We start from the raw sequence: 26,302 nt of genomic DNA on the forward strand, positions 1-26,302 counted from the left end.
GTCGAAATTACTTTAGCCGAACAGCAATCCCTAACTTGTACCAACAGCACAGAGCCAAGGTAGAAGCAGACTTGGCTACCATTCGCCACTTCTCAGCAACAACTGATTTATGGTCTAGTCGGAGCATGGAGCCATACCTAAGCCTGACTGTTCACTTTATAAGTGACGACTGGGTGTTGCATAGTCATTGTCTGCAAACAAGCTATTTCCCCGATGATCACACTGGCGAGTTACTAGCGGCAGGTTTGCAAGAGGCACTGGATTCCTGGGGGGTGTCGGAGCACAGACTAGTGGCCATCACAACAGGCAATGGAGCCAGCATCATTAAGGCAATTGACCTGAATAATTGGACAAAGATTCCAGTGCTTTGCTCACAGGCTTCACCTAGCCATTGGTAAGCCCTAGTTATTATATTAATTTGACTATACATTTAATTAATCTGACTGTTATAATAAATTATAAATACATAATAATGATAGTAATACCCTTTTGCCATTTTTACAGAGACAGCTATGAAAGATGACCGCATACAGTGTGCAGTTGGAGTCTGCAAAAAAATTGTGGCAGCCTTTTCATACTCATGGAAAAAAAGGAGGGAAATGGCCAAGGTACAGAATTAACTGGGTCTTCCAAAGCACCAGCTCACAACTGAGACGCCCACCAGGTGGGGATCACGTCAGATGATGATTCAAAGAGTATTAGAGCAAGAGAGAGACATTAATCAGGTTCTAACAGCTGATAAAAAGTCAAGGCATTTAATCCTCAGGTGGCAAGATGTGGAAGTCCTGGAGGCTGTCAACAAGGTGTGTGGTTGTTTTTCTTTTATTATGTGCTATTTTTAGAAAAGCTCTTTTTTCTATTCATTTGCAGCCATCCAGTGAATGCACTTCTTTAATTTTATTGTTACATTGTAACATTAATGTCTCTCCCTCTCTCTCTCTTTCTTTCTCTCTGTCAGGTGTTGAGCCCACTCCAGGACTTCACAGATGCATTATCTGGAGAGCATTATGTCAGCGTGTCATACGTAAAGCCAGTACTTCATCTGTTCAACACTACCATTCTTGCTGAGGAAGACGACAACACTGAACTGGCCAGGGATGTGAAGAGAAACATTCTAGCCTACTTGAATGAGAAATACTCCAACGCAGACACAGATGACCTGCTCGATATCGCATCTTTCCTTGATCCATGATTCAGAACCACCTACACAAAGAAAGAAAATGTGGAACATGTCCTCTCCAGAGCCATGGAAGAAATCAAGTGCCTCAAGGATCAACAGCAAGACCCTCTCCCTGGGCCTTCTGGTGCTGCAGCAGCTGCAGCAGGGCCTGCTGCTCCACCAGAGGAAAAGAGAAAAAAGTCCTTGTCCAGCTTTTTCAAAAAGCAGAGCACCAGCAGCATGGGCTGCAGTGGAGAAACACTCTCAGAGGAGGAAAACATCAAGATGGAGCTGAGAGCCTACTTGCAGACCACAGAGGTTGACAGTGATGCAGACCCTTTGAAGTGGTGGAGATGCTATCAGGCAAACTTCCCCCGTGTTGCAAAACTAGCTCAACAGTATTTATGCATACCTGCCACAAGTTCTCCGTCTGAGAGAGTGTTCAGCACTGGTGGCAATATCGTCACATGCCATAGAGCTGCACTCAAACCAGATACTGTGGACTGTCTGGTTTTCCTTGCTCAAAATTTGTGATGGCTGAAATACCTAATTTATGGAGCTTGTCCATGAGGTTGAAATATGTGCATTGTTTCAATGCTACAGGATAAGCCTGCAAGCCATATTGCACTTCTTTTATATTTTTGATACTTGAATACAGTGAGTGTACTGTTCCTGGGGTTGAGCAATAGTATTATTTATGCAAGTTGCATTCTTTTAGTTTACTATTATTATTTTATTATTTGTTTAAATGTGTGTATGAATATATACCTCATCTTGAAGCAAAGTCCGTATGGATGCAAGTTGCCTTAGTGAAGGTTTAGTTGTTTAAAAGAACAGTAACACCAAAAAAATGAAAGTGTATAAAAGTAACTAAAATATAATGTGCTGCTGCCCTGCACTGGTAAAAGTTGTGCGTTTACTTCAGAAAGTCTTCTATAATTTATATAAATAAGCTGCTATGTAGCCATGGAGGCAGCCATTCAAGGCATAGGCACTTAGCAGATAACAGATAAAACACTATTGTATTCTACAGAACTTATCTGTTATCTGCTATGTAACCTGTGCCTTTTCTCCTTTTTTCCTGCTTGAATGGCTGCCCCCGGGGCTACACAGCGGGGTATTTATATAAACTATAGTAGGGTTTCTGTAGCAAACACCCCAGCTGTACCAGTGCAGGAATGGCTGCCCCCGGGGCTACACAGCGGGGTATCTATATAAACTATAGTAGGGTTTCTGTAGCAAACACCCCAGCTGTACCAGTGCAGGAATGGCTGCCCCGGGGCTACACAGCGGGGTATTTATATAAACTATAGTAGGGTTTCTGTAGCAAACACCCCTGCTGTACCGATGCAGGAATGGCTGCCCCCGGGGCTACACAGCGGGGTATTTATATAAACTATAGTAGGGTTTCTGTAGCAAACACCCCAGCTGTACCAGTGCAGGAATGGCTCCCCCGGGGCTACACAGCGGGGTATTTATATAAACTATAGTAGGGTTTCTGTAGCAAACACCCCAGCTGTACCAGTGCAGGAATGGCTGCCCCGGGGCTACACAGCGGGGTATTTATATAAACTATAGTAGGGTTTCTGTAGCAAACACCCCAGCTGTACCGGTGCAGGAACGGCTCCCCCGGGGCTACACAGCGGGGTATTTATATAAACTATAGTAGGGTTTCTGTAGCAAACACCCCAGCTGTACCGATGCAGGAATGGCTGCCCCCGGGGCTACACAGCGGGGTATTTATATAAACTATAGTAGGGTTTCTGTAGCAAACACCCCAGCTGTACCGGTGCAGGAACGGCTCCCCCGGGGCTACACAGCGGGGTATTTATATAAACTATAGTAGGGTTTCTGTAGCAAACACCCCAGCTTTACCAGTGAAGGAATGGCTGCCCCCGGGGCTACACAGCGGGGTATTTATATAAACTATAGTAGGGTTTCTGTAGCAAACACCCCAGCTGTACCGGTGCAGGAATGGCTGCCCCCGGGGCTACACAGCGGGGTATTTATATAAACTATAGTAGGGTTTCTGTAGCAAACACCCCAGCTGTACCAGTGCAGGAATGGCTGCCCCCGGGGCTACACAGCGGGGTATTTATATAAACTATAGTAGGGTTTCTGTAGCAAACACCCCAGCTGTACCAGTGCAGGAATGGCTGCCCCCGGGGCTACACAGCGGGGTATTTATATAAACTATAGTAGGGTTTCTGTAGCAAACACCCCAGCTGTACTAGTGCAGGAACGGCTGCCCCCGGGGCTACACAGCGGGGTATTTATATAAACTATAGTAGGGTTTCTGTAGCAAACACCCCAGCTGTACCGGTGCAGGAATGGCTGCCCCCGGGGCTACACAGCAGGGTATTTATATAAACTATAGTAGGGTTTCTGTAGCAAACACCCCAGCTGTACCAGTGCAGGAATGGCTGCCCCCGGGGCTACACAGCGGGGTATTTATATAAACTATAGTAGGGTTTCTGTAGCAAACACCCCAGCTGTACCAGTGCAGGAATGGCTGCCCCCGGGGCTACACAGCGGGGTATTTATATAAATTATAGTAGTGTTACTGTAGCAAACACACCAGTTTTACCAGTGCAGGGCAACAGTGCATTATATTTGTATTAGTTTAAAGCTCTTTCATTTTTTAGTGTTACTGTTCCTTTAAGAAGTTTTCAAGTTAAACTTCTTTTATATTTTAAATACTTGAATACAGTGAGTGTACTGTTCCTGGGGTTGAGCAATAGTATTATTTATGCAAGTTGCATACTTTTAGTTTACTATTATTATTTTATTTGTTTAAATGTGTGTATGAATATATACCTCATCTTGAAGCAAAGTCTGTATGGATGCAAGTTGCCTTAGTGAAGGTTTAGTTGTTTAAGAAATTTTCAAGTTAAACTTCTTTTATATTTTAAATACTTGAATACTACCTGGTTGGATTTGAAGTAATATTATTAATGTTTCACAAAGTGAAAAGTTTCAGTCCTTTTGTATTTACCTGTTTTAGGTAATTTGCCTTAATGAAAGTTCAGTGGATAAAGTTTTAGTTTTGCAGTTAGGGACATATTGTTTACATTGTAGAAAGTTTAAAGATGTTTTCAAGCTGCAAAACTTGCACAATAAAGTGTTGTGTATTTTGACTGCAAGTCATGAATTCTGTCTGATTCTGATTTCTTCACCTCATTACAATTATGAGTGCCACTGTCACCTCCTTGTGAACAGCAGCATTTTGTGAGACCAACCAAACCTGGGTAATACTAGTCCGGTCAATGTAAGCCAATATACTGCAGTAATTATTCTCTAGTTTATTAGGAAATCGGGTTAACACCTAATCACGCATGGGGAAAAAAATACCGTCAAATACCGTGACACCAATATAATTTTGAAAAATACCATGATATAAATTTTTGGTCATACCGCCCAGCACTAATTCATATGCATTATTTTAATTTGGGTGCCCCTGTACCCCACATAGTTTGGCAAATCTATGCATATTGGGCATCAAACTGTTCAGTAGACCATAGGTGTTCAAATTCAGGGTGTTTTATATTGATACTTTACAAAATGTAGGGTACATAATGGGGTAAAAAAGTTTTGTGACAATTTTCAGAAATTACATAAAAATTGTTACATTCAGCTTAGCTTTGCTGTTTGGTGCTTTGCCATTAAAAACCCCCTTTTTTACCCATTTTACATTCAGCAGAATATGTATTTTCTGGGGTCAACTTACTTATTTGCCACTTTTATCACACATAAATCAGGCGGTGTATTTTTTGCTGGTAGAGATATATGCCATGAAATATGTATGCACTAACTTCCTTTTGGGGTCTCTATATGCCAGATACATCGGTGATCATATGCACAATGGGCATCAAACTGTTCAGTGGACCCTTGGCTTTCATATTTAGGGTGTGTACCTAATTTTATGTGAGAGATAAGGTGCTTGAAAGTGGAAGGTTTGAGGTGATTTTTAGGTATTTTATCACAACTGCCAGTTTTGGGAAAGAATTGCAACTCCATAGTTTGGAGTAGAAAGACATGGGTACCCATTTTTTATTTGCTCGAATGTGCGCTTTCCAAAAATATATGGTCTTGGGGGGATCAGCGTATTTTTTTGTGTTTTTACCCCCGCAAAAATGCAGTAGATGTGTTGATTTATCACAAAAACTCAGGTTCTTCTGAAAAAAATATAATATAATGTAACACTTGTTTGTCTATGAAATAGTTAAAACCCAGGCTAGAAGGTGTTTGAGCATGTGTTACATGCAACTCTCTTTAACAGGATGGGCCTTCACTTAAGTGGAAGAGACCTGGATGGAGCTGAGGGTTTCGTTGAACTACAACTCACTGTAGCTGTGTAGTGCAGATTTAGTAAATAGGGACGTCAGCAGGTTCTTGCAGTTGAACTATAGTACAGTTTATTGTCCAAGACAAGTATCGATGCAGGGTTATACTCACAATACAAGCAGATTATAGATGGTAATAAGTAGCAGTACTCGGAGGACAAGAGAGGATGCACACCGGTTTATCCCACCTCTTGGTAGAGTCTGGGCAGGGTAAATGCACCTGGGCAGCTTGGCCCCCCTTTGGAAACAGTCTGAATAGATAACTCAGCCCTCAGGTTGATAACCCCTAGCATAAGAGTCCTCTGTGTGAGTAGGGATCAGGGTTTGTTCTTACCTGTCTCCTATGTCTACTCCATGGCCCTACGCTGAGGCAACGTTGCCGGATGGAAAGAGTACTTTCAGATCTATTATCCTTGGTGGGGCTATAAAACTGCCCTTGCTTCCTTCCCTCTCTACCTCACTCTCCTAGAGCATGCTCAATTCATTCACAGGGCCCTGTCCCTGTGAACGAGTTGAGTAACACTCTGGGGCAACACTTTGGGGCAAATGGCTTTTCTGGGGCCTAGTTCTGCTCCCAGGCTCAGTGGGCCTTTACCCTGAGAGACAGAGGCAGCCAAAGAGGAAGCCACACCCTCCTGCTAAACACTATATGAGGCTGCAAGGGGTGTGGTCAATCAGACTAAACCAATAGGTATGAGTTACATAACTGTAAACTGAGTACAGAAGGCTTTACCCAACAACAGTAGAGATTGTGAAGAGGGTTTAAAGCCATAGGGAAGCTTAACCTTATGGGTCCCTACAATAATAATATAGTTTTTTACCTAAACTAACCCCCCCCCCCCCAGGTAAATGCCCATAAAATGAGTGAGCACAAAATGTACAAAAAACATCTGGCACTGAGCGTAAGTGAAATGTAAACTTCTGCTGCCCATATAGTTACCTATATTACCAGTTTATGCCTGTAAATTATTATTATGATAAACAGGTGTTGAATGTATTCTATTTGTCTGAGCATAAATCACACAATAGTTACAATTTATATTGACTCCATAATTGCTTTATTTACATTCTGAAGATACATAGAATATTGCAAATCTTCTCTACTAGCATCTCTGTATGAGTTACAATCCTGTTTGTAACAAATTTTTACATTTCAAATTTGTACCTGTTTATCCAGCACCCATTCATATACTATTTCTTGTTCTGTCAGAACTTATTTAACTGCAGCCACACACATTATTTTATGGCAACTAAATGGCAAATAGCAATGGGAGCCAGTTTGTAAAATACACACCTGCCCCCAACACCAACGCACTTTGTGTATCTGCAGTTGGATGATCAGTATTTGCCAGTACAGATATAACCCTGGGATCAGGCAATGGACAAAGATATTTGCAGTGCACACAGACATTGTCATATTCCTGGTAAGAAGCAATGCAGTGTGGGTAAAATATGGCAAATCGCACCCATTTTTGCACATTGTCTGTTGGTAGTTGGCTAATTTTCCTTTGACATCTCACTAAAGCTTTCCAAAAAGCAAGACATTGTAACTTTATGATATTAGGTACTAGCGTAATAATAAAGATATAAAATAATATTAACTTCTGAGTGTCCTGTATGCTGTAATGTGTCCAATCTTCCAGGAAATTCTTACTACGCTAAATAAATATTAGAAGCTCTTTTGGGCAGGGCCTCTTTGCTTCTTTTATTGGGTATTGGCTGTTCTTGTATATTTTCTTGAATGTTAATGTATAAAAACATTTATTGTACAACTTTGTTGGAATAACCATTTACTGGCACTTTACAGAACTCATAACTTGTATAATCAAACTGGATCAGTGGCTGTTGTGCTACAACATTGTTCTTTGTTATATCTTAGGTTACATATGTTTTCCTTAAACTATCAAGTGCATTTTCCATTGTTATTGTGCACCAATCATCAGGCAGATCAGCCGGCAGTGCATCGTATTCCGCTGCAAACTCATTATTAAACTTCACAAAAACATATTTCCAGTAGGCTGAAGCATTGGCTTTGTGATCAAACTTTATGTCCCAGTCATTGCAGTCTGAGAAGCTACTTTTCCAGTAAACAAGAATAGAACATGTATTAATATTTAGTTCGCCGCTCGTCGCTTTATAGTATAAACCTCGAGGCCGATGGACAGAGGCAAAGTGCTCCTTATGGTCAGTACCTCCAGCCTCACAGGGGACCTTGCAGAAGGGACACTGCTTCCCACAGCCAAACAGTCTATCAAACAGCTCTTCCTCAGGTTTCAGTGGGAGTTTGGCAAGTACTGATTCCGTACTGGAAGATCCAATCTCTGATCTGATCTGTTTTTCTGTTTCATTAAGAAAAAACTCAATGTCTTTTGTGAACTGTCTGACATCTACTTTGTTCTGGAAACTGACCAACTGCAACTCCATCTGGGAAATGACTAATTCACTTTTTAACGTCTCACAAAAGGCTTTCAAAAAGTCTGAGACAGTGGGAAGGTTTTGATGCTTTTCAAAAACTGTCCTAATGTCTTTACAGATATCAGAAAGAATTTTTGTTTGCAACTTCCTTAGTCTTTTTGTTAAAATGTATTGGTTCAGCCATTGTTTCATAAACCCCTCATAAGAATGAATGTAGTCTACATACTGAAGGAAATTCTGATCTTTTAGAAGTTTCTCAAGTACATGTGCCTGAGAGAAACGACGGCTGCTCAGTTCTTTGGGGCTTAGTTTGTACATAATATCATCTACAATATCCTTCCCCAGAAGCTTATAAATCTGCTTGGTTATTGCCGGCTTCAGGCAGAGCTCACAGAACTGTTTGGCTCGACTTTGTGTTTCATCCTTTCCCTCATATATATTGTGAATTGTTTCCCAATAATGAGATTTTAGTTTTTCCAGACAAATCACAGGATCATTTTCTTGGTTAAATCTCTCGTGCATATTTTGAAAGCTAGAAGCTGCCTTCCCTAAGATATGGAGCTTCAGATCCAACTCAAACTGATGGGTAATGTGCAGTTTCTTAACATCTTCCTCCCGGAGCCTTTCATTGATCATATTGAGCAATTCTTGGCAATAAGTTCCATCATAGTCTAATCCTGTATTATCCTTCTCTGTGACATAGTTTAAACATTTTCTTATCAAATAATAAGATAGATTGGATAGGTTTACTTTGATTTCTTTGGTATCCATTACAAAACGTGCTAGGAAACCACTTTCAATATGCTGAGATTTAATCTGGAATTCATCTTTTCCAAACTCAGCTAAACCTTTTATACTGAGATTATTATTATTTATAGAGCTGCCCTTATTGGACATGTCCTGTTTGAGCTCTAGCAGCATATCCTTAGATACCTTGAGTTTCTGTAAAAGATTATTCGGCAGCTCAGCTATTGCACGTCCCCACATAGTCTCAAATTCCTCTTCTATTTCCACATTCCCAAAATGACTTTTCCTTTCTCTGGCCTGTTCTAGGAGATTAGTGACTTCCTCCTCCATTATTTTTTGATAACTGTTTGCTGTATTTATTATTTGATAGATACCTTTTTGGAGTATAATAGTCTCATTAATCCTGGCTGTTGCAAAGCTTTCCAGTTTACTCCGGAGGAATTTTACCCGACTGGAGAAATCTTCTCTGTGCTTTTCGATCAGATGAACGTTATCCATATTACTCTCAAAGTATTGTTTTAACAAATCTAACATCATTTTCTCCTGCTCGCAAAGTAAAGAAATCAAATCATGTTTAAAACCTGTGCGTCTGATTTCCGGCTGCAGTTTGTGATTGTTGATCTTGTTCTCAGTGCTAATGAGCCAGGTATGAACCTGTTTGCGGAAGTCCCATTCCCACCAAGAGTATTTCATTAATAGTTGATTATAGGCTTCATCTTCCAGGCTGTTTCTGAAACTGAAATTAAAACTCACATGTTTCACAGCATTCCACAAGCTTTTTATCCATTCAATAAATTGAACAAAATTCTTTGGTTGTTGAAGATTTTCCTTTTTCTCCATAAATTTGAACAAATAATTTTTCATATCATACACATTCTCACTGTAGCCGGAGCTTACAGAAGCCATGGGTGGGACACCGTACCAAAGCCCAGGAATGTACCAGTTGTCTCTCTCAAGGTTATAGTACATGATATCACTAAACTTTGTGATCCCACTCTTGTATTCAGTGTTAGCAGCTTTTCTTGTCATCTCATCCAGCTGCACCAGGAATTTACTAACACTCCTCATGTTGAGTTTATGAGCTACAACATCACTCACATTCTGATGAACAAACTGGCAGTTGGGTTTCTTTTCTATGTTATTTATTCTAAGAAATGCATGGACCACAATCTGCAGTGTATCTTTCATTTCTGCTGTATTATTCATGGTCATATTGATTATAGTGATATCACTCAACCCAACCACTAGAGTTGCCAACTCATTGTCATGTTCATCACTGTCCTCCAGGGAAGCCAGTTCTGGGGCCTTAAAACCTTGTGTGTCAATTGCTAAAATAAACTCACAGCCCAGGTTCTGTTTGAGATTCTCTTTTACGTTAATCAGTGTCATGAAGGCTCCTCGTGTGCATCGCCCACTGGCCACAGGGAACTGCAGCCCAAACATGGTGTTCAGGAGGGTGGATTTCCCTGTGCTCTGCACTCCCAGCACTGTGATTACTCTCATTCTGCATTTCCCTCCTGTTTTATTATCCAACTCATTCAAAAGATCAGTTACCCACTGTAGGGGGATGTTAGAGGCATCTCCATCTATCAGCTCCAATGGGAACCCATCCAGCAGCAGATCAGCAGCAATTCCTGGGAGATTACGTAATTGTCTTCCATCGGGTTTGATTTTACCTTGACTCACCATGGAACATTCTGCCTCATAAAACTGCCCCATCTCCCGCAGAAAATGTTCTACTCCCAAAGAACTGTCAGATATCTGCTGGTCTAACTGTTTTAACTTTTGATTATTGTCTTTATTGTTATTCACTACCTTGTATTTTGTTTTCAACATAGAGAGATTGTTTCCAGCCATTGAGTCAAGTGCAAATTGCATCCATTTCAGGAAATAATGTTTTTCTGTCTTTGATAAATATGTGATGGCAGAAATGAACTTACTCATAGAGTCAGGCAGACCATGTTGGTTCTGCTCCCTGTATAACTCATTGAGCTCCTCTATCAGCTGAGATCGGTATTCTTCTGTACCTTTATCCCCTTGTTTTCTCATTCTGCACAATTCCTTCTCTATCTGGGCCACTTGCTTCCACAGATCCCCTTGTAGTTTCATTGTCTCTTTCTTATATTGTACCACATCTTGTATCTCTTTAGTTATTTCTGTGGCACATTCTTTTGCTTTCTGACATTCCTGGGAATTTTCATCCACCTTGATGCCAAGTTCCCTGGCTGTGTTGGATAAATCTTCCAGTTTTACTTTCTTAATGGATTCTTTCAAAAAATGTTTGATAATGGTTTGTATATTTTTCACTAGTCTTGCATCATTTGCTCTCTTCTCTTTTATGATTATATGTGATTGTTTAGCATTAAGCACATAGAATAACTTTTTGAAGGATTCTGATGTCTCTTTACTGACACCTTTGCCACTAGGAGTAATGATGAAATAGAAGTTGGTGTTGGATTTACTACACTGGGCTAATAGCTCACACTCTCTCTCATTAATGCTCTCAGCAAATACAAACACTGCTGATGAGACCTGGGTTAGGAAGCTGAATTGGGTCCAGTTAGACTCTATGTCTCCACGCAAATTAGTAACAGCAACAGGTTCTGGGAAAGTGTCAGAATTCTCTCTTCCAACAGGTAAGAACCAGGAGATTTCCACTAGGCCATCAGAGATTTCTCTTTTAATATTTTCACCCACCATATTTTCATGAATAAAGAAGTCCTGGTACTGCTGAGCTGGGCTGAGCACTTGGTTGAGGATTTTAGATTTGGATAATTTGCTTTGCCCCAGTCTCACAAAGGAGAACAATGGCATTTCTACTTGAACCAGGTTTCCTTCTACAAATCCTTTACTGTCTGCCAGAGTGTGGGGTCTCCATCTCTTGACAATGTCTCTCATAGCCCACAGCATGAAGGTGCATTCTGGGCCATCACCAGCAGGGAGCAGCAGTGGGACAGCAAACTGACACAGGGACATTTTTGAGAAGATGTTCTGCTGTAACAACATATCTGAGCAATGCAAGAGAGCACACAGAATGTCTAATGGATTGATGTAATTAGAGTTATTCTCTTTGCTATAAAAGTCCAAATGTTGAGATTTTTCCTCTTCTGTGCTATCAGCATCTGATTCTGAACTTGCAGAAATATTCTCAAGTTGAACTGTTCTTGCAGTCCTGTCCAGCGCCATCAGTTTCCTTAGGAGAGCCCAGGGCAGGTCTTGTACAGTCTGGGGGGCAACTTCATTTATATTCTCCTGCCCAATGTCGAGGATGTCCCTCAGGGAGAGCTTGGACTCTTTATAGGATTCTATCATTTCATTCAGGGTGTTTATTATTTCTGAGAGAAAAAAAGAAAATATCTTAATTATTTAATTACAATAATGGATAGAAAATAAAGGCTATTTATATTGTTATACTGTTATGCAGAGTGGAAGTGATTGGCCCAAAAATGCCTGCTTTTGCTTTCCTCCCACTCCACTCCATGAAGCTGCATATGCAGGTCGAAGCTGTAATTGGCAATAAATCTACAGGGAGATACTGATTAGAGCAGATCTGGTTCTCTCCACCTAAATAAAAATGGCAGGTGGAGAGCAGAGAAGGCAATGCTCCATGTGACTGTGCTCTAAAGGTAGCTTAGTTTTGGCAGTAGGGTTGTCACCTTTCTGCATTCTGAAAACTGGGGAGGGGTAGACAATGACGCCACAAGGTGGAGAGTCAAGGAGATTCCTGCCAGGTTTTCCTAATTTGGACCCAGACAGCCCTTCTGAAAACTGGTCTGACTGGTTCAAAACCAAACAGGTAACAACCCTATTTGGCAGATTGTGGACCTACATTTGGATTTTATCTGCAGCTGCAGGTTATTTTGTATCTTAGTTAATATTCTCATTAGTGTGAGACCTGGAGTTCGGAGGGTGACAAACTGAGACAGACAGAGTTTGGGGTTAGTAACATACAGAGAAAAGAGAAAGAAAGAGAAAAAGAGAAAGAAAGAAAGAAAGAAAGAGAGGGAGAAAGGAAAGAAAGAAAAATAGAAAGAGCGAAAGAAAGAAAGAAAGAAAGAAAGAAAGAAAGAAAGAAAGAGAGAAAGAAAGAAAGAGAGAGAAAGAGAGAGAAAGAAAGAGAGCAAAAGAAAGAAAGAAAGAGCGAAAGAAAGAAAGTGAGAGAAAGAAAGAAAGAGAGAAAGAAAGAGGGAAAGAAAGAAAGAAAGAGGGAAAGAAAGAAAGAAAGAAAGAAAGAGGGAAAGAAAGAAAGAAAGAGAGAGAGAGAAAGAAAGAAAGAAAGAAAGAAAGAAAGAGGGGAAGAAAGAAAGAAAGAAAGAAAGAGGGAAAGAAAGAAAGAAAGAGAAAGAGAGGGAAAGAAAGAAAGAAAGAGCGAAAGAAAGAAAGAAAGAAAGAAAGAAAGAGAGAGAAAGAGAGAGAAAGAAAGAAAGAAAGAAAGAAAGAAAGAAAGAAAGAAAGAAAGAAAGGGGGAAAGAAAGAAAGAAAGAAAGAAAGAAAGAAAGAAAGAAAGAGGGAAAGAAAGAAAGAAAGAAAGAAAGAAAGAAAGAAAGAAAGAAAGAAAGAAAGAAAGAAAGAAAGAAAGAGGGAAAGAAAGAAAGAGAAAGAGAGGGAAAGAAAGAAAGTAAGAGCGAAAGAAAGAAAGAAAGAAAGAAAGAAAGAAAGAAAGAAAGAAAGAAAGAAAGAAAGAAAGAAAGAGAGAGAAAGAGAGAGAAAGAAAGAAAGAAAGAAAGAAAGAAAGAAAGAAAGAAAGAAAGAGAGAGAAAGAAAGAAAGAGCGAGAAAGAAAGAAAGAAAGAAAGAAAGAGAGAGAAAGAAAGAAAGAAAGAAAGAGCGAAAGAAAGAAAGAGAGAGAAAGAGCGAGAAAGAAAGAAAGAAAGAGCGAGAAAGAAAGAAAGAAAGAGAAAGAGAGAGAAAGAAAGAAAGAGTGAAAGAAAGAAAGAAAGAAAGAGAAAGAAAGAAAGAGTGAAAGAAAGAAAGAAAGAAAGAAAGAAAGAAAGAAAGAAAGAAAGAAAGAAAGAGAGAGAAAGAAAGAGTGAAAGAAAGAAAGAAAGAAAGAAAGAAAGAAAGAAAGAAAGAAAGAAAGAAAGAAAGAAAGAAAGAGAGAGAAAGAAAGAGTGAAAGAAAGAAAGAAAGAAAGAGAAAGAAAGAAAGAGTGAAAGAAAGAAAGAAAGAAAGAAAGAAAGAAAGAAAGAAAGAAAGAGAGAGAAAGAAAGAAAGAAAGAAAGAGCGAAAGAAAGAAAGAGAGAGAAAGAGCGAGAAAGAAAGAAAGAAAGAGCGAGAAAGAAAGAAAGAAAGAGAAAGAGAGAGAAAGAAAGAAAGAGTGAAAGAAAGAAAGAAAGAAAGAGAAAGAAAGAAAGAGTGAAAGAAAGAAAGAAAGAAAGAAAGAAAGAAAGAAAGAAAGAGAGAGAAAGAAAGAGTGAAAGAAAGAAAGAAAGAAAGAAAGAAAGAAAGAAAGAAAGAAAGAAAGAAAGAAAGAAAGAAAGAAAGAAAGAGAAAAAGAAGACATGGCGTGAGTGACATTAGCAGGGCAACATGGGATTAGTCAGTCAGATACATAGATGCAGAGGGACTTATTTATTAATTAAAGAGTACAGTAGGGTGAGTACAGTAGGGTGAAATTGGTGAAAGTGAGGGTTCTCCCTTGAAATACTCTTCTTAAAACACCATTTAATTGTAATAACCAGCTGTGATATTTCCCTCTGAGGGGCCTGCTGAGCCCTATTTCAAAAGTCAGAGTGAGATTAAGCGGCTCCATACCATAAGCTGTGAGGGCTACTGTTTGGCATTTATATAGGTACAAACCTGGGTCTGGGTTTCTCAGTAAAGTTCTCTCTTCAGCAAAGTCACCTTCCCCTGTTACTGTCAGAATAAATAAATATATACAGTAAATGGGAAGATAAATGCATATACACAAGGGAGCTGGATTCTGACTCTTACACCTGGCAGCATTTTGCCCCATGTATTTCTCCTTGGTTGAGCCAAGTCCTGCCAGAATATGGGGCTGGGGTTTGCAGGGTATCATTCAGACCCCACACTGGTAGAGAATCCATATGCCCCATGTATGGACCCAAAGGGGTGCAATTTTATTCCCTTATTTAGCGCTTGCACCACAGTTATTAGTACATGTACCATTTTATGTTTTTGACTGTTTTTGATGCTTCACAAACCCATGGATATAATATACACTGCAAATGTGAATAGTTATGAGCAGGATTTGAAACAATAATGATATTGGAATATAGATTAAAGATTGCACCACTTTTCTTATGTTTGTTTGAAGGCAAACAATGTAAAATCTAATGTTTACTATATAACAAGAGGGAATTCCCAAAAAGTCAGTAGAATTCTCATTGCTTTTGCATGTGTAATTATAGGGCACCTATCAGTTGATCAGCTGGGATTCTCATTGGAGGATTATTTGCATATTAATTGGCCCTGGAGGGCTGGGTCTCACACACAGGCACATAATGAGCAAACTGGGGCACTAAGTACCATTTGCATGTTAGTGACACAACATGGCCGCCCACACTGGGAGCCCCTCCTGTTGCTGGGGACATAGTGCCGTTAGGGGCATTTTTTTGCACAAAATGGTATTGTTTCCCCCAACCAGAGTGTGGGCTCTATTAACCTGCACTTCCACTGGGGTAAACAATGTTCCACTGATAGGTGCTCTTTTATGAAATAATACAGCATTTCTGGACTCCCTCAGTATTATAACAGGAAGGGATATAACATTATGTTACTGGGGTAACTACACCAACTATTCCCATTTGGTAGTAGCCTCTTCCACATCCTGTCCCACTATATTCCTTGGCTATTGAGTGAGTTTCCTCTCACCATAAAGGAGCTATACGTGCCTGTGTATTATTATTTCTCCCGTGACATACACACCTGGGTCTGTCTGTTTTGTCTTTGATTCTGTATCATGGATGGAATTACCTGTTAGTGAAAAATAAAAAAAATATTTTAGAACAATATATGGCCCTTTGGATATCATTGTTATCTTCAAGCTCTTTACACATGGGTTTAATCCTGATCTGGGTGATATATATCTGTATGAAGTTTGTATGATCTGCTTGTGTCTGTGTGTTTGTCAGCTGGATAACACTCTAGATTGCAATAACCCCAGTCTGGAAAATCCACCTCCACCTTCCTCCCCTGTATCTACTTCTTTACTTAGGCTTTAGTTCTCCTTTAATTGATTATCCTCTGACAAAAGGCAATATGCTGCTAGGTTTATTGTTTCCCAAAAAACGAACCCTGGTGTGTGTATAAGCTCCTCTGGGGCGGGACTTATGTAAGTGATTAAATATTTTCAGTAAAGCTGCAGAACAGGCTGACACTGTATAGATACATTACTTACACTCAACTAGTCGCTAGTAAGCAATATATGTAGGCTGTGTTTGGGTCAGTTCCCCTCCACACATACAATATAAGGACAATTCCATATACTCACCCGGATCTGTCTGTGATATTGTGCCATTTTTTTCTGATGAAAAGGAGAAAAAAATACAAAAGAAAGTGTGATATCTTATATACGTGAGCTCCACTGGGGCAGAGACTAATATCACTCTATATGTGAGCTCTGTCTCCCTATACTGTACATATAGATAATACATTTGTATAATGCATTTGTACCAAACATAAATCAGACTTATCTTTCTGCCACTCACCTGGCTCTGTCTGTGGTGTTGGGCCATTCCTATCAGCTACTGAAAGATAAATAACAGTGTGATTATCATGTGAATGTATAATAAGATACTGATACAGACTCAGCTCACAGGGCTGAACAGGACTCTGTACTCACCTGGGCCTGCCTGGGTCGTATTGTCACTTTTATTAACTGGTGAAAGAGAGGAAAAACAAGCACATTTCTCAAAACTGTGTGAAAATTTAAGGGTGATTTTGTGGGCAAAGATTAACATACAAGTCGCCATGACTTAAGCTGCCCATACACGGGCAGATCCGCTCGCTTGGCGATGTCGCCAAGCGAGCGGATCTTCACCTGATATCCCCACCTACGGGTGGGCGATATCAGGGAACCTGCAGGCAAATTTGATCGTTTGGCCCTGGGATCGAATTCAAACGGCGGCAATGGGGTAGTCAGTTAGGGGACCGCATCAACGAGCCGATGCGGTCCCCGATCCGACTGAATTTTCTAACCTGGCCGATGGATATCTGGCCAATTTCAGGCCAGATATCGGTCAGCCAGGCCCCTCGTTTCTGCCCCTAAACGGGCCAATAAGCTGCCGAATCAGCCCAAGGGACCCATATCGGCAGCTGCAATCAGCCCATGTATGGGGGACCTTAACTGTGTGTAGTTTGCAGTGATTCAAATAGTTGTTGTGACTTTTTAAAAAGTTGCTAATTGTGTGACTAATTGCCCCATAGTTCCTGGTCCTAAGTGATACAGATCAGATTTAGGTAACACATACAGTATTTAGGTTGGATAAGACATACTGAACACAGACAGGCCATTATACTATATGACCAGGCCCGGACTGGAAATCTGTGGGTTCAGGCAAATGCCAGAGGGGCTGCTGTAAGATGCCATAGGTCACTATTTATTGGCCCTATGGGTACTGGAAATGCCAGGGCCTATTTTGAATCCCAGTCCCAGCCTGTATCTGACAGATTACACAAGGGGCTCACATATTTGGGACTAAAATGTAATTACTTTCCAGTCCTGTGTTCTACATTATAAAGGTGGTTTACAGCTGTCCAGTTCACAAAGTCCAGTGAGAACAGTGCAATTTTAAGCAGAATTGTCATGTTTTTTCACTTTATTGCAGCACTTTTCCAAAGTTGTGCTCACCAGGCAGAGTTGTGCCTGATGCAGCTGTAGTCAATGTGCCAAAATTAATTCAATTGTGCTTGTACTTTAATATAAATTGGACACATTTGCTGTTTGTACCATTTCCCGTCTTTGGCATGAAAATAATGTGTGTCACGTGTGCTGCACCCATTGACGCAGAGGGATGCTAAGGGAACCGCGGAGCTACTGCCTGGTCCAGAGGTGGCAATGGCTGCAAGTGCAACTATACAGAAGTGCAAGGAGGAGATTTTGACACCTTTAATGAATGGGTTTTTCCAACTGACTGGACGGACAGCTGCACTTGGGGTTGTAAATGGCCCTTTATGTTTTTTTTTTTTTTTAAATAAAAAATTGGCTACAAGAGGTCTGAAAGAATGAACAAAGGGTTTAAGATCAATGCATGATAACATTAGGGCAAACAATGGCACAAATGGGCAACTTTTTTTGCCCTTTCTTGCAATTTTTTTTACAGTGCCTTTTGTCTATTCTGTACCACCACAAATCTCTGCACTCTATTTCGGAGCAGAGCCCTGTGGCTACCCCCTTGAAAAGATCATTGCCTGCATTTGGCAGCACTCTGTTCAAAAAGGGGTGGACAGGAGGCACATAGACACCCTTCTTCTTCTCAGCTACCTCCATTGGATCTACCTCTGCCCATAGATGCCTGATAAGTGCTGCTATACCAAAGTCTGCCATGATGCCCAACTGCCCCTGTCTCCTACTGACTGTCCAACTGACTGACCTCTTCTTTAACTAACTGACCCCACAGCAGCAAAATAATATGGATATAAAAACAGATCTTGATGTGTAAGGCTAGCTTTAGCCTATTATTTGAAGCATTTTATTTACATACAAAACCAAACCAAGTTACTAGTCTCTTATCTCAAGTGCATTGTACTGAGTGTGACATGATAGGAAGGTTCTACTCACTTGTCATGAGTGCAGCTTGCAGTTCCAGACTGGCCTGTCTCTCATTGATCTCTTCCAGGATCTCCACAGCCAATTGTGGCCCATGAGTTATTGTGTACTGCCTTATGATCAGATTCGCCACTTCTTGTTCACTGGCTGTTTCCACTTGTCTCCATGTGATGGGTTTCATTCCTGCCGGTGCCTTGTATGTAAGTTTCTGCTTTAATTTCTTAACGCTATCACGCCCCAGGTTTTCGAATTTTTCCACCATGATGTCCCATATTTTGCTTTCAATTTCCTTTTCCCACTCTGCCCGGCTCATCTTTCAGCAAACCCTTGTGCTGCTCATTTCCAGAACCAAGATGTTAAACAAAATAAGAAAAAAGGGTAAATGCAAACAAATCCCACACAAGCAAAAGCAAAAGAATGTTAAAGGACAAGGATTCATCAATTTACTGGTTCCCAGGTTGGTGCTCCAAATATGAAAATATAGACTAGACCAATAGAGCACCACATGGCCATCGTACCCTTTTTCAAGACAAATTGGCACAAGCCCCACTCTGGGATTGTTAGCCACAACTTGAACCTCATTTGTGAAAACATAAATTGTGTTGATTTTGTTGCTAAAAACACAATTTTTTTTTAATAAAAAATCAATTTTTACACTATATTGTGTTCCTACATGACCCTTACTAGTTGTGCAGAGTGTGAGCAGAGACCTGTGGCAGTTCCGCAAGGCAGGGAGGCAATGTGCAAAGTGCAGAATGGGAACACACTGCCCAGGAAGTCATAAACAATCCCCAATATCCCTTTCTGATAAAGGACTAAATAACATATCAACGTGTCCAAACATTAACATGACATTTCCACTGACCTGAGCTCCTGAGTGTCATCTGCAGGTTTCTGTGCAAGGAAACAGTATGGCGGATCCTGCGGCTCCTCAGCTCGCACCGTTTCACTCACCCTTCTGCCTCCCTAACGGCTGGTATTTTCCTGTTTCATCAAGTCTGTTAAAAATATGCAGTGAATCCTGTTTTACCTTTCTTTTCGGTGAGACCTTCTGATATTTGAAACTAGGGCCGGTCCTGCTGCTGATTCCGACTCAGCCCCAAGGAATGAATCTTTCCCTTTCATTCTCTTGTGAATCACAAAATAATTTACTACTTTTCTCTTGGGATATGAAGTGTATCCTAAATTGGGGTTAAAGTGGAGTAAAAGTTTAATCGCAACTATTTTAACATCAGTTTTGCTGGAGTAACTAACGGGCACTATGCCCCCGGCAACAGGAGGGGCTCCCAGTGTGGGCGGCCATGTTGTGTCACTAACATGCAAATGGTACTTAGTGCCCCAGTTTGCTCATTATGTGCCTGTGTGTGAGACCCAGCCCTCCAGGGCCAATTAATGTGCAACATAATCCTCCAATGAGAATCCCAGCTGATCTGTATAAATCTGGCTCCCTGTTCTCTGTTCCTGCAATTGGAGTTGGGAGCATTAAGCACAGTTTCCCAGCACTGAACAAGTCTGTCCCTTTATCCCCATGTCTGATTCCTGTGCCATATAATGACGGGAAAATGACATCATTATCTCTATATGTAAGGTACCAGCAAGGGGCCTGACACAGTGCTGGGAATCAGCATTCTCATTGGTCACTTCTCTTGCATCTATAATTAAGATTTGGTCAATATACATTACACTGGTAAATTGTTTTCCTTATGTAATCAAAGGGCACCTATCAGTTGATCATCTGGGATTCCCATTGGAGGATTATTCTGCATATTAATTGGCCCTGGAGGGCAGGGTCTCACACACAGGCACATAATGAGCAAACTGGGGCACTAAGTACCATTTGCATGTTAGTGACACAACATGGCCGCCCACACTGGGAGCCCCTCCTGTTGCTGGGGACATAGTGCCCGTTAGGGGCATTTTTTGCACAAAATGGTATTGTTTCCCCCAACCAGAGTGTGGGCTCTAGTAACCTGCACTTCCAAAATTTGGTTTTCTGTGGCTTTAGGTTTTTCTTTAGACCACAACTAAACTTATCTCCACAAATGTCAGTCATTTTTCAAAAAAGCAAATAGAAAAAGTTCAAATGGAGAAAAAAAACACAGAAAAAAAATGCAACTTTTTTTGTATTGTTGTACATCTGCCATTGACTTCTATGTGATCCCTACAGGCCTTAGATGGGGTAATTTTGCTTTTGGATTTTTCGCGGTTATGGTGCATAATTGTTTTTTTTTTCTTTGACAAAATTGTATTTTGGCTCAAAAAAAAAAAAGAATCGAGTGTTAATAATCTATTGTGATATGTTGCATCTTGTTATAGGGTGCTACAGAATTGTGTTCCCACCCAAAATAATTGCTCTAGAGTGGTTAATTTTTATTTACCGCCCAGAATCTTGTGTGCCAATTACAAAAAAGCCCTCAGTTTGCCTTCTGCATTGGGCCTTACCTGCTGCAGAGACTTGCCTAGAGACACAGCGCTGACTAGTGGTGGGGGCCATAAGGGGTGGTACATAGGCACCCCAACAGCCAATGGACTGAGCCCAGCTCCCTGCAATGGTTTCTGCACATGTTTTTTTCCAGTACTTTCTAAAAGATCGTAGAGTTGATTCACTAAAGGTCGATAAACGTTATCACATGCTTTTTTGCGTTAAAATTGACGTGAAAAAAGTGTGATTCGCTAAAGTATTATTGCATGCGTTAAGTCGCATATCGCGTGAGTTAAATAGCGGGCAACCGCATTGTGTTAATTCTCGTGCCGAAATAACACTAACGCATGATACACAAACACTTGGATGCGCTAAATATCACGTGAAAATTAACCCCTACTTGGGGCAGTCGGTAATTATAGAAAAGTACAGTTAATGGGCTTTTGGCAACACAATACTCAGTCTGTGTTGGCCCCAGAGTGACGCAGCCGCCAGTTTGCTGGGAAATGGGCATTTTCATAAAAGTAGTTTTATGAACGTAATGGTGTGTATGGATAATATGGCGTGCGCGCGATAAGTAGCGTGCTGCGTTAATTAGTGCGCATTGTGTCGAATACAGCACAAAAATAGTCTTCACAACTTAAATAATGCACATAGTATCGCGTAGAAATTAACGCAAGTATCCTTTTAGTGAATTCTGTGTTAAGACGCAATAAAAATTTTTAGCGCATGTTTTATCGACCTTTAGTGAATCAACCCTCGTGTATGTTACTAATCTATTGTGATATGTTGAATCTTGTTACAGCTCGGAACATTCTGCCCGACCTGCCGCAGAGACTTGCCCATAAACACAGCGCTGACTGGTGCTGGGAGCCTGAGGGGGAGTTATAAATATATATATATATACACACACACATAGTGCTGCTGTTATGTGCTCATGTAAAAAGCAACTTTATAATAAAGTACAATAATCCATGTTTTTTCCATGTTTCATGTTTCTGGGAAATCTAGAACACTCAGCAGGAGGGAGACTTAGCAGCAGAAAACCTCAGTTGTTGCTGAAAGTGCCGCTCCACTCCCCCCTAAATCCCCTCAGCCCGAGGGCAGCCGTGCTGGAAAGAGAAAAAATTCAGATATTGTATCAGGTGATGTTCCATGTTGTGCAACAGTGTGTCTGAGAGGCCCCACAAAGGAATGGTGCATATCAGGATATTTCTTTGCACCGGCTTAAAGTTATGATGGCTTATTGATGATGGTGCCTCAGGCTCAGAGACATGCACTGCAAGTTGACAGATTTGTTTATTTGTTCCACAATTGAATCCCAGTTTGTGTACATCCCAACCACCAATACCCAATGCCTCCACCACTGCCACCAAATTCTTGGCACCTCTATCAATATCCTTCAGCTTCTCAAGCAAGGGCTCATTCCCACAACTCCTCTTTTATGGATGTTCTTTATGTAACCCTTTCTTGGCACACTCACTTATTTTGGGCTGTATACTTGTTTAAACAGGAAATTTGGTTCCCTTTGCTATTGTGAAAGGTACTGGGAACTGGAATTTTAGCGCAGTGCTGCCACCTAGTGGACACTGAGGAGCACACCTCAAGGGGATTTCCACTAGGAAATAATCACACACAGTTTGCAGCAAATATCAACTTTATATAACTGGTTGTAAAGGTAAAATAATTATAACATGCAAACAGTATTAACCCTGCTTTGGGAAACCTGTGTGGGTTTAGCCACTACTGGCTCAGTCTCTCTGGGGACACAGTCCCACACTCCCCTCCTGGAGGAAATGCCCTTTCCCAGTTCAGTCCTGGCAAAGTCCCTTCCCCAGAGCTCTTTCAGTTTCCCCAGGTAGCGCTACCTGCCCCAAAGTCCCTTCCCCAGAGCTCTTTCCCCAGGTAGCGCTACCTGCCCCAAAGTCCCTTCCCCAGAGCTCTTTCCCCAGGTAGCGCTACCTGCCCCAAAGTCCCTTCCCCAGAGCTCTTTCCCCAGGTAGCGCTACCTGCCCCAAAGTCCCTTCCCCAGAGCTCTTTCAGTTTCCCCAGGTAGCGCTACCTGCCCCAAAGTCCCTTCCCCAGAGCTTTCAGTTTCCCCAGGTAGCGCTACCTGCCCCAAAGTCCCTTCCCCAGAGCTCTTTCAGTTTCCCCAGGTAGCGCTACCTGCCCCAAAGTCCCTTCCCCAGAGCTCTTTCAGTTTCCCCAGGTAGCGCTACGTGCCCCAAAGTCCCTTCCCCAAAGCTCTTTCCCCAGGTAGTGCTACCTGGCCCAAAGTCCCTTCCCCAGAGCTCTTTCAGTTCCCCCAGGGGGCGCTACCTTCCCCAAAGTCACTTCCCCAGAGCTCTTTCCCCAGGTAGCGCTACCTGCCCCAAAGTCCCTTCCCCAGAGCTCTTTCAGTTCCCCCAGGGGGCGCTACCTTCCCCAGTCCCTTCCCCAGAGCTCTTTCCCCAGGTAGCGCTACCTGCCCCAAAGTCCCTTCCCCAGAGCTCTTTCAGTTCCCCCAGGTAGCGCTACCTGCCCCAAAGTCCCTTCCCCAAAGCTCTTTCAGTTCCCCCAGGTAGCGCTACCTGCCCCAAAGTCCCTTCCCCAGAGCTCTTTCCCCAGGTAGCGCTACCTGCCCCAAAGTCCCTTCCCCAGAGCTCTTTCAGTTTCCCCAGGTAGCGCTACCTGCCCCAAAGTCCCTTCCCCAGAGCTCTTTCAGTTTCCCCAGGTAGCGCTACCTGCCCCAAAGTCCCTTCCCCAGAGCTCTTTCCCCAGGTAGCACTCCCTGCCCCAAAGTCCCTTCCCCAGAGCTCTTTCCCCAGGTAGCGCTACCTGCCCCAAAGTCCCTTCCCCAGAGCTCTTTCAGTTTCCCCAGGTAGCGCTACCTGCCCCAAAGTCCCTTCCCCAGAGCTCTTTCCCCAGGTAGCACTACCTGCCCCAAAGTCCCTTCCCCAGAGCTCTTTCCCCAGGTAGCGCTACCTGCCCCAAAGTCCCTTCCCCAGAGCTCTTTCAGTTTCCCCAGGTAGCGCTACCTGCCCCAAAGTCCCTTCCCCAGAGCTCTTTCCCCAGGTAGCGCTACCTGCCCCAAAGTCCCTTCCCCAGAGCTCTTTCAGTTTCCCCAGGTAGCGCTACCTGCCCCAAAGTCCCTTCCCCAGAGCTCTCTCCCCAGGTAGCGCTACCTGCCCCAAAGTCCCTTCCCCAGAGCTCTTTCCCCAGGTAGCGCTACCTGCCCCAAAGTCCCTTCCCCAGAGCTCTTTCAGTTTCCCCAGGTAGCGCTACCTGCCCCAAAGTCCCTTCCCCAGAGCTCTTTCCCCAGGTAGCGCTACCTGCCCCAAAGTCCCTTCCCCAGAGCTCTTTCCCCAGGTAGCGCTACCTGCCCCAAAGTCCCTTCCCCAGAGCTCTTTCCCCAGGTAGCGCTACCTGCCCCAAAGTCCCTTCCCCAGAGCTCTTTCCCCAGGTAGCGCTACCTGCCCCAAAGTCCCTTCCCCAGAGCTCTTTCAGTTCCCCCAGGGGGCGCTACCTTCCCCAAAGTCACTTCCCCAGAGCTCTTTCCCCAGGTAGTGCTACCTGCCCCAAAGTCCCTTCCCCAGAGCTCTTTCAGTTCCCCCAGGGGGCGCTACCTTCCCCAAAGTCACTTCCCCAGAGCTCTTTCCCCAGGTAGGGCTACCTGCCCCAAAGTCCCTTCCCCAGAGCTCTTTCAGTTCCCCCAGGGGGCGCTACCTTCCCCAGTCCCTTCCCCAGAGCTCTTTCCCCAGGTAGCGCTACCTGCCCCAAAGTCCCTTCCCCAGAGCTCTTTCAGTTCCCCCAGGTAGCGCTACCTGTCCCAAAGTCCCTTCCCCAAAGCTCTTTCAGTTCCCCCAGGTAGCGCTACCTGCCCCAAAGTCCCTTCCCCAGAGCTCTTTCAGTTTCCCCAGGTAGCGCTACCTGCCCCAAAGTCCCTTCCCCAGAGCTTTCAGTTTCCCCAGGTAGCGCTACCTGCCCCAAAGTCCCTTCCCCAGAGCTCTTTCAGTTTCCCCAGGTAGCGCTACCTGCCCCAAAGTCCCTTCCCCAGAGCTCTTTCAGTTTCCCCAGGTAGCGCTACGTGCCCCAAAGTCCCTTCCCCAAAGCTCTTTCCCCAGGTAGCGCTACCTGGCCCAAAGTCCCTTCCCCAGAGCTCTTTCAGTTCCCCCAGGGGGCGCTACCTTCCCCAAAGTCACTTCCCCAGAGCTCTTTCCCCAGGTAGCGCTACCTGCCCCAAAGTCCCTTCCCCAGAGCTCTTTCAGTTCCCCCAGGGGGCGCTACCTTCCCCAGTCCCTTCCCAAGAGCTCTTTCCCCAGGTAGCGCTACCTGCCCCAAAGTCCCTTCCCCAGAGCTCTTTCAGTTCCCCCAGGTAGCGCTACCTGCCCCAAAGTCCCTTCCCCAAAGCTCTTTCAGTTCCCCCAGGTAGCGCTACCTGCCCCAAAGTCCCTTCCCCAGAGCTCTTTCCCCAGGTAGCGCTACCTGCCCCAAAGTCCCTTCCCCAGAGCTCTTTCAGTTTCCCCAGGTAGCGCTACCTGCCCCAAAGTCCCTTCCCCAGAGCTCTTTCAGTTTCCCCAGGTAGCGCTACCTGCCCCAAAGTCCCTTCCCCAGAGCTCTTTCCCCAGGTAGCACTACCTGCCCCAAAGTCCCTTCCCCAGAGCTCTTTCCCCAGGTAGCGCTACCTGCCCCAAAGTCCCTTCCCCAGAGCTCTTTCAGTTTCCCCAGGTAGCGCTACCTGCCCCAAAGTCCCTTCCCCAGAGCTCTTTCCCCAGGTAGCACTACCTGCCCCAAAGTCCCTTCCCCAGAGCTCTTTCCCCAGGTAGCGCTACCTGCCCCAAAGTCCCTTCCCCAGAGCTCTTTCAGTTTCCCCAGGTAGCGCTACCTGCCCCAAAGTCCCTTCCCCAGAGCTCTTTCCCCAGGTAGCGCTACCTGCCCCAAAGTCCCTTCCCCAGAGCTCTTTCAGTTTCCCCAGGTAGCGCTACCTGCCCCAAAGTCCCTTCCCCAGAGCTCTCTCCCCAGGTAGCGCTACCTGCCCCAAAGTCCCTTCCCCAGAGCTCTTTCCCCAGGTAGCGCTACCTGCCCCAAAGTCCCTTCCCCAGAGCTCTTTCAGTTTCCCCAGGTAGCGCTACCTGCCCCAAAGTCCCTTCCCCAGAGCTCTTTCCCCAGGTAGCGCTACCTGCCCCAAAGTCCCTTCCCCAGAGCTCTTTCCCCAGGTAGCGCTACCTGCCCCAAAGTCCCTTCCCCAGAGCTCTTTCCCCAGGTAGCGCTACCTGCCCCAAAGTCCCTTCCCCAGAGCTCTTTCCCCAGGTAGCGCTACCTGCCCCAAAGTCCCTTCCCCAGAGCTCTTTCAGTTTCCCCAGGTAGCGCTACCTGCCCCAAAGTCCCTTCCCCAGAGCTCTTTCAGTTCCCCCAGGGGGCGCTACCTTCCCCAAAGTCACTTCCCCAGAGCTCTTTCCCCAGGTAGTGCTACCTGCCCCAAAGTCCCTTCCCCAGAGCTCTTTCAGT

At 43.5% G+C, this 26,302-nt stretch overlaps 1 protein-coding gene across 5 annotated transcripts; it reads right to left on the reverse strand.

Annotated features, from left to right (window-relative positions):
* Positions 1-6,349: 6,349 nt before the first annotated feature.
* urgcp (upregulator of cell proliferation) lies at positions 6,350-19,384 on the reverse strand. Of its 5 annotated transcripts, none has more exons than XM_031893550.1 (7): positions 19,259-19,384; positions 18,406-18,719; positions 16,334-16,372; positions 16,117-16,149; positions 15,552-15,599; positions 14,463-14,519; positions 6,350-11,999 (listed from the first exon to the last, which is right to left on the reverse strand). In XM_031893550.1, exons 2-7 carry the CDS (start codon positions 18,704-18,706, stop codon positions 7,378-7,380), a joined length of 5,100 nt encoding a protein of 1,699 aa, XP_031749410.1. In that variant the 5' UTR covers positions 18,707-18,719; positions 19,259-19,384; the 3' UTR covers positions 6,350-7,377. The 5 variants fall into 5 exon arrangements, with proteins under 5 accessions (XP_031749410.1, XP_017952815.2, XP_031749411.1 ...); XM_018097326.2 differs by having other exon boundaries at positions 18,406-18,725; XM_031893551.1 differs by lacking the exon at positions 14,463-14,519 and having other exon boundaries at positions 18,406-18,725.
* Between the last annotated feature and the right edge of the window lie 6,918 nt (positions 19,385-26,302).

The sequence above is a fragment of the Xenopus tropicalis genome, chromosome 9, assembly GCF_000004195.4.
Source record: "Xenopus tropicalis strain Nigerian chromosome 9, UCB_Xtro_10.0, whole genome shotgun sequence".
NCBI classification, from domain to species: domain Eukaryota; kingdom Metazoa; phylum Chordata; class Amphibia; order Anura; family Pipidae; genus Xenopus; species Xenopus tropicalis.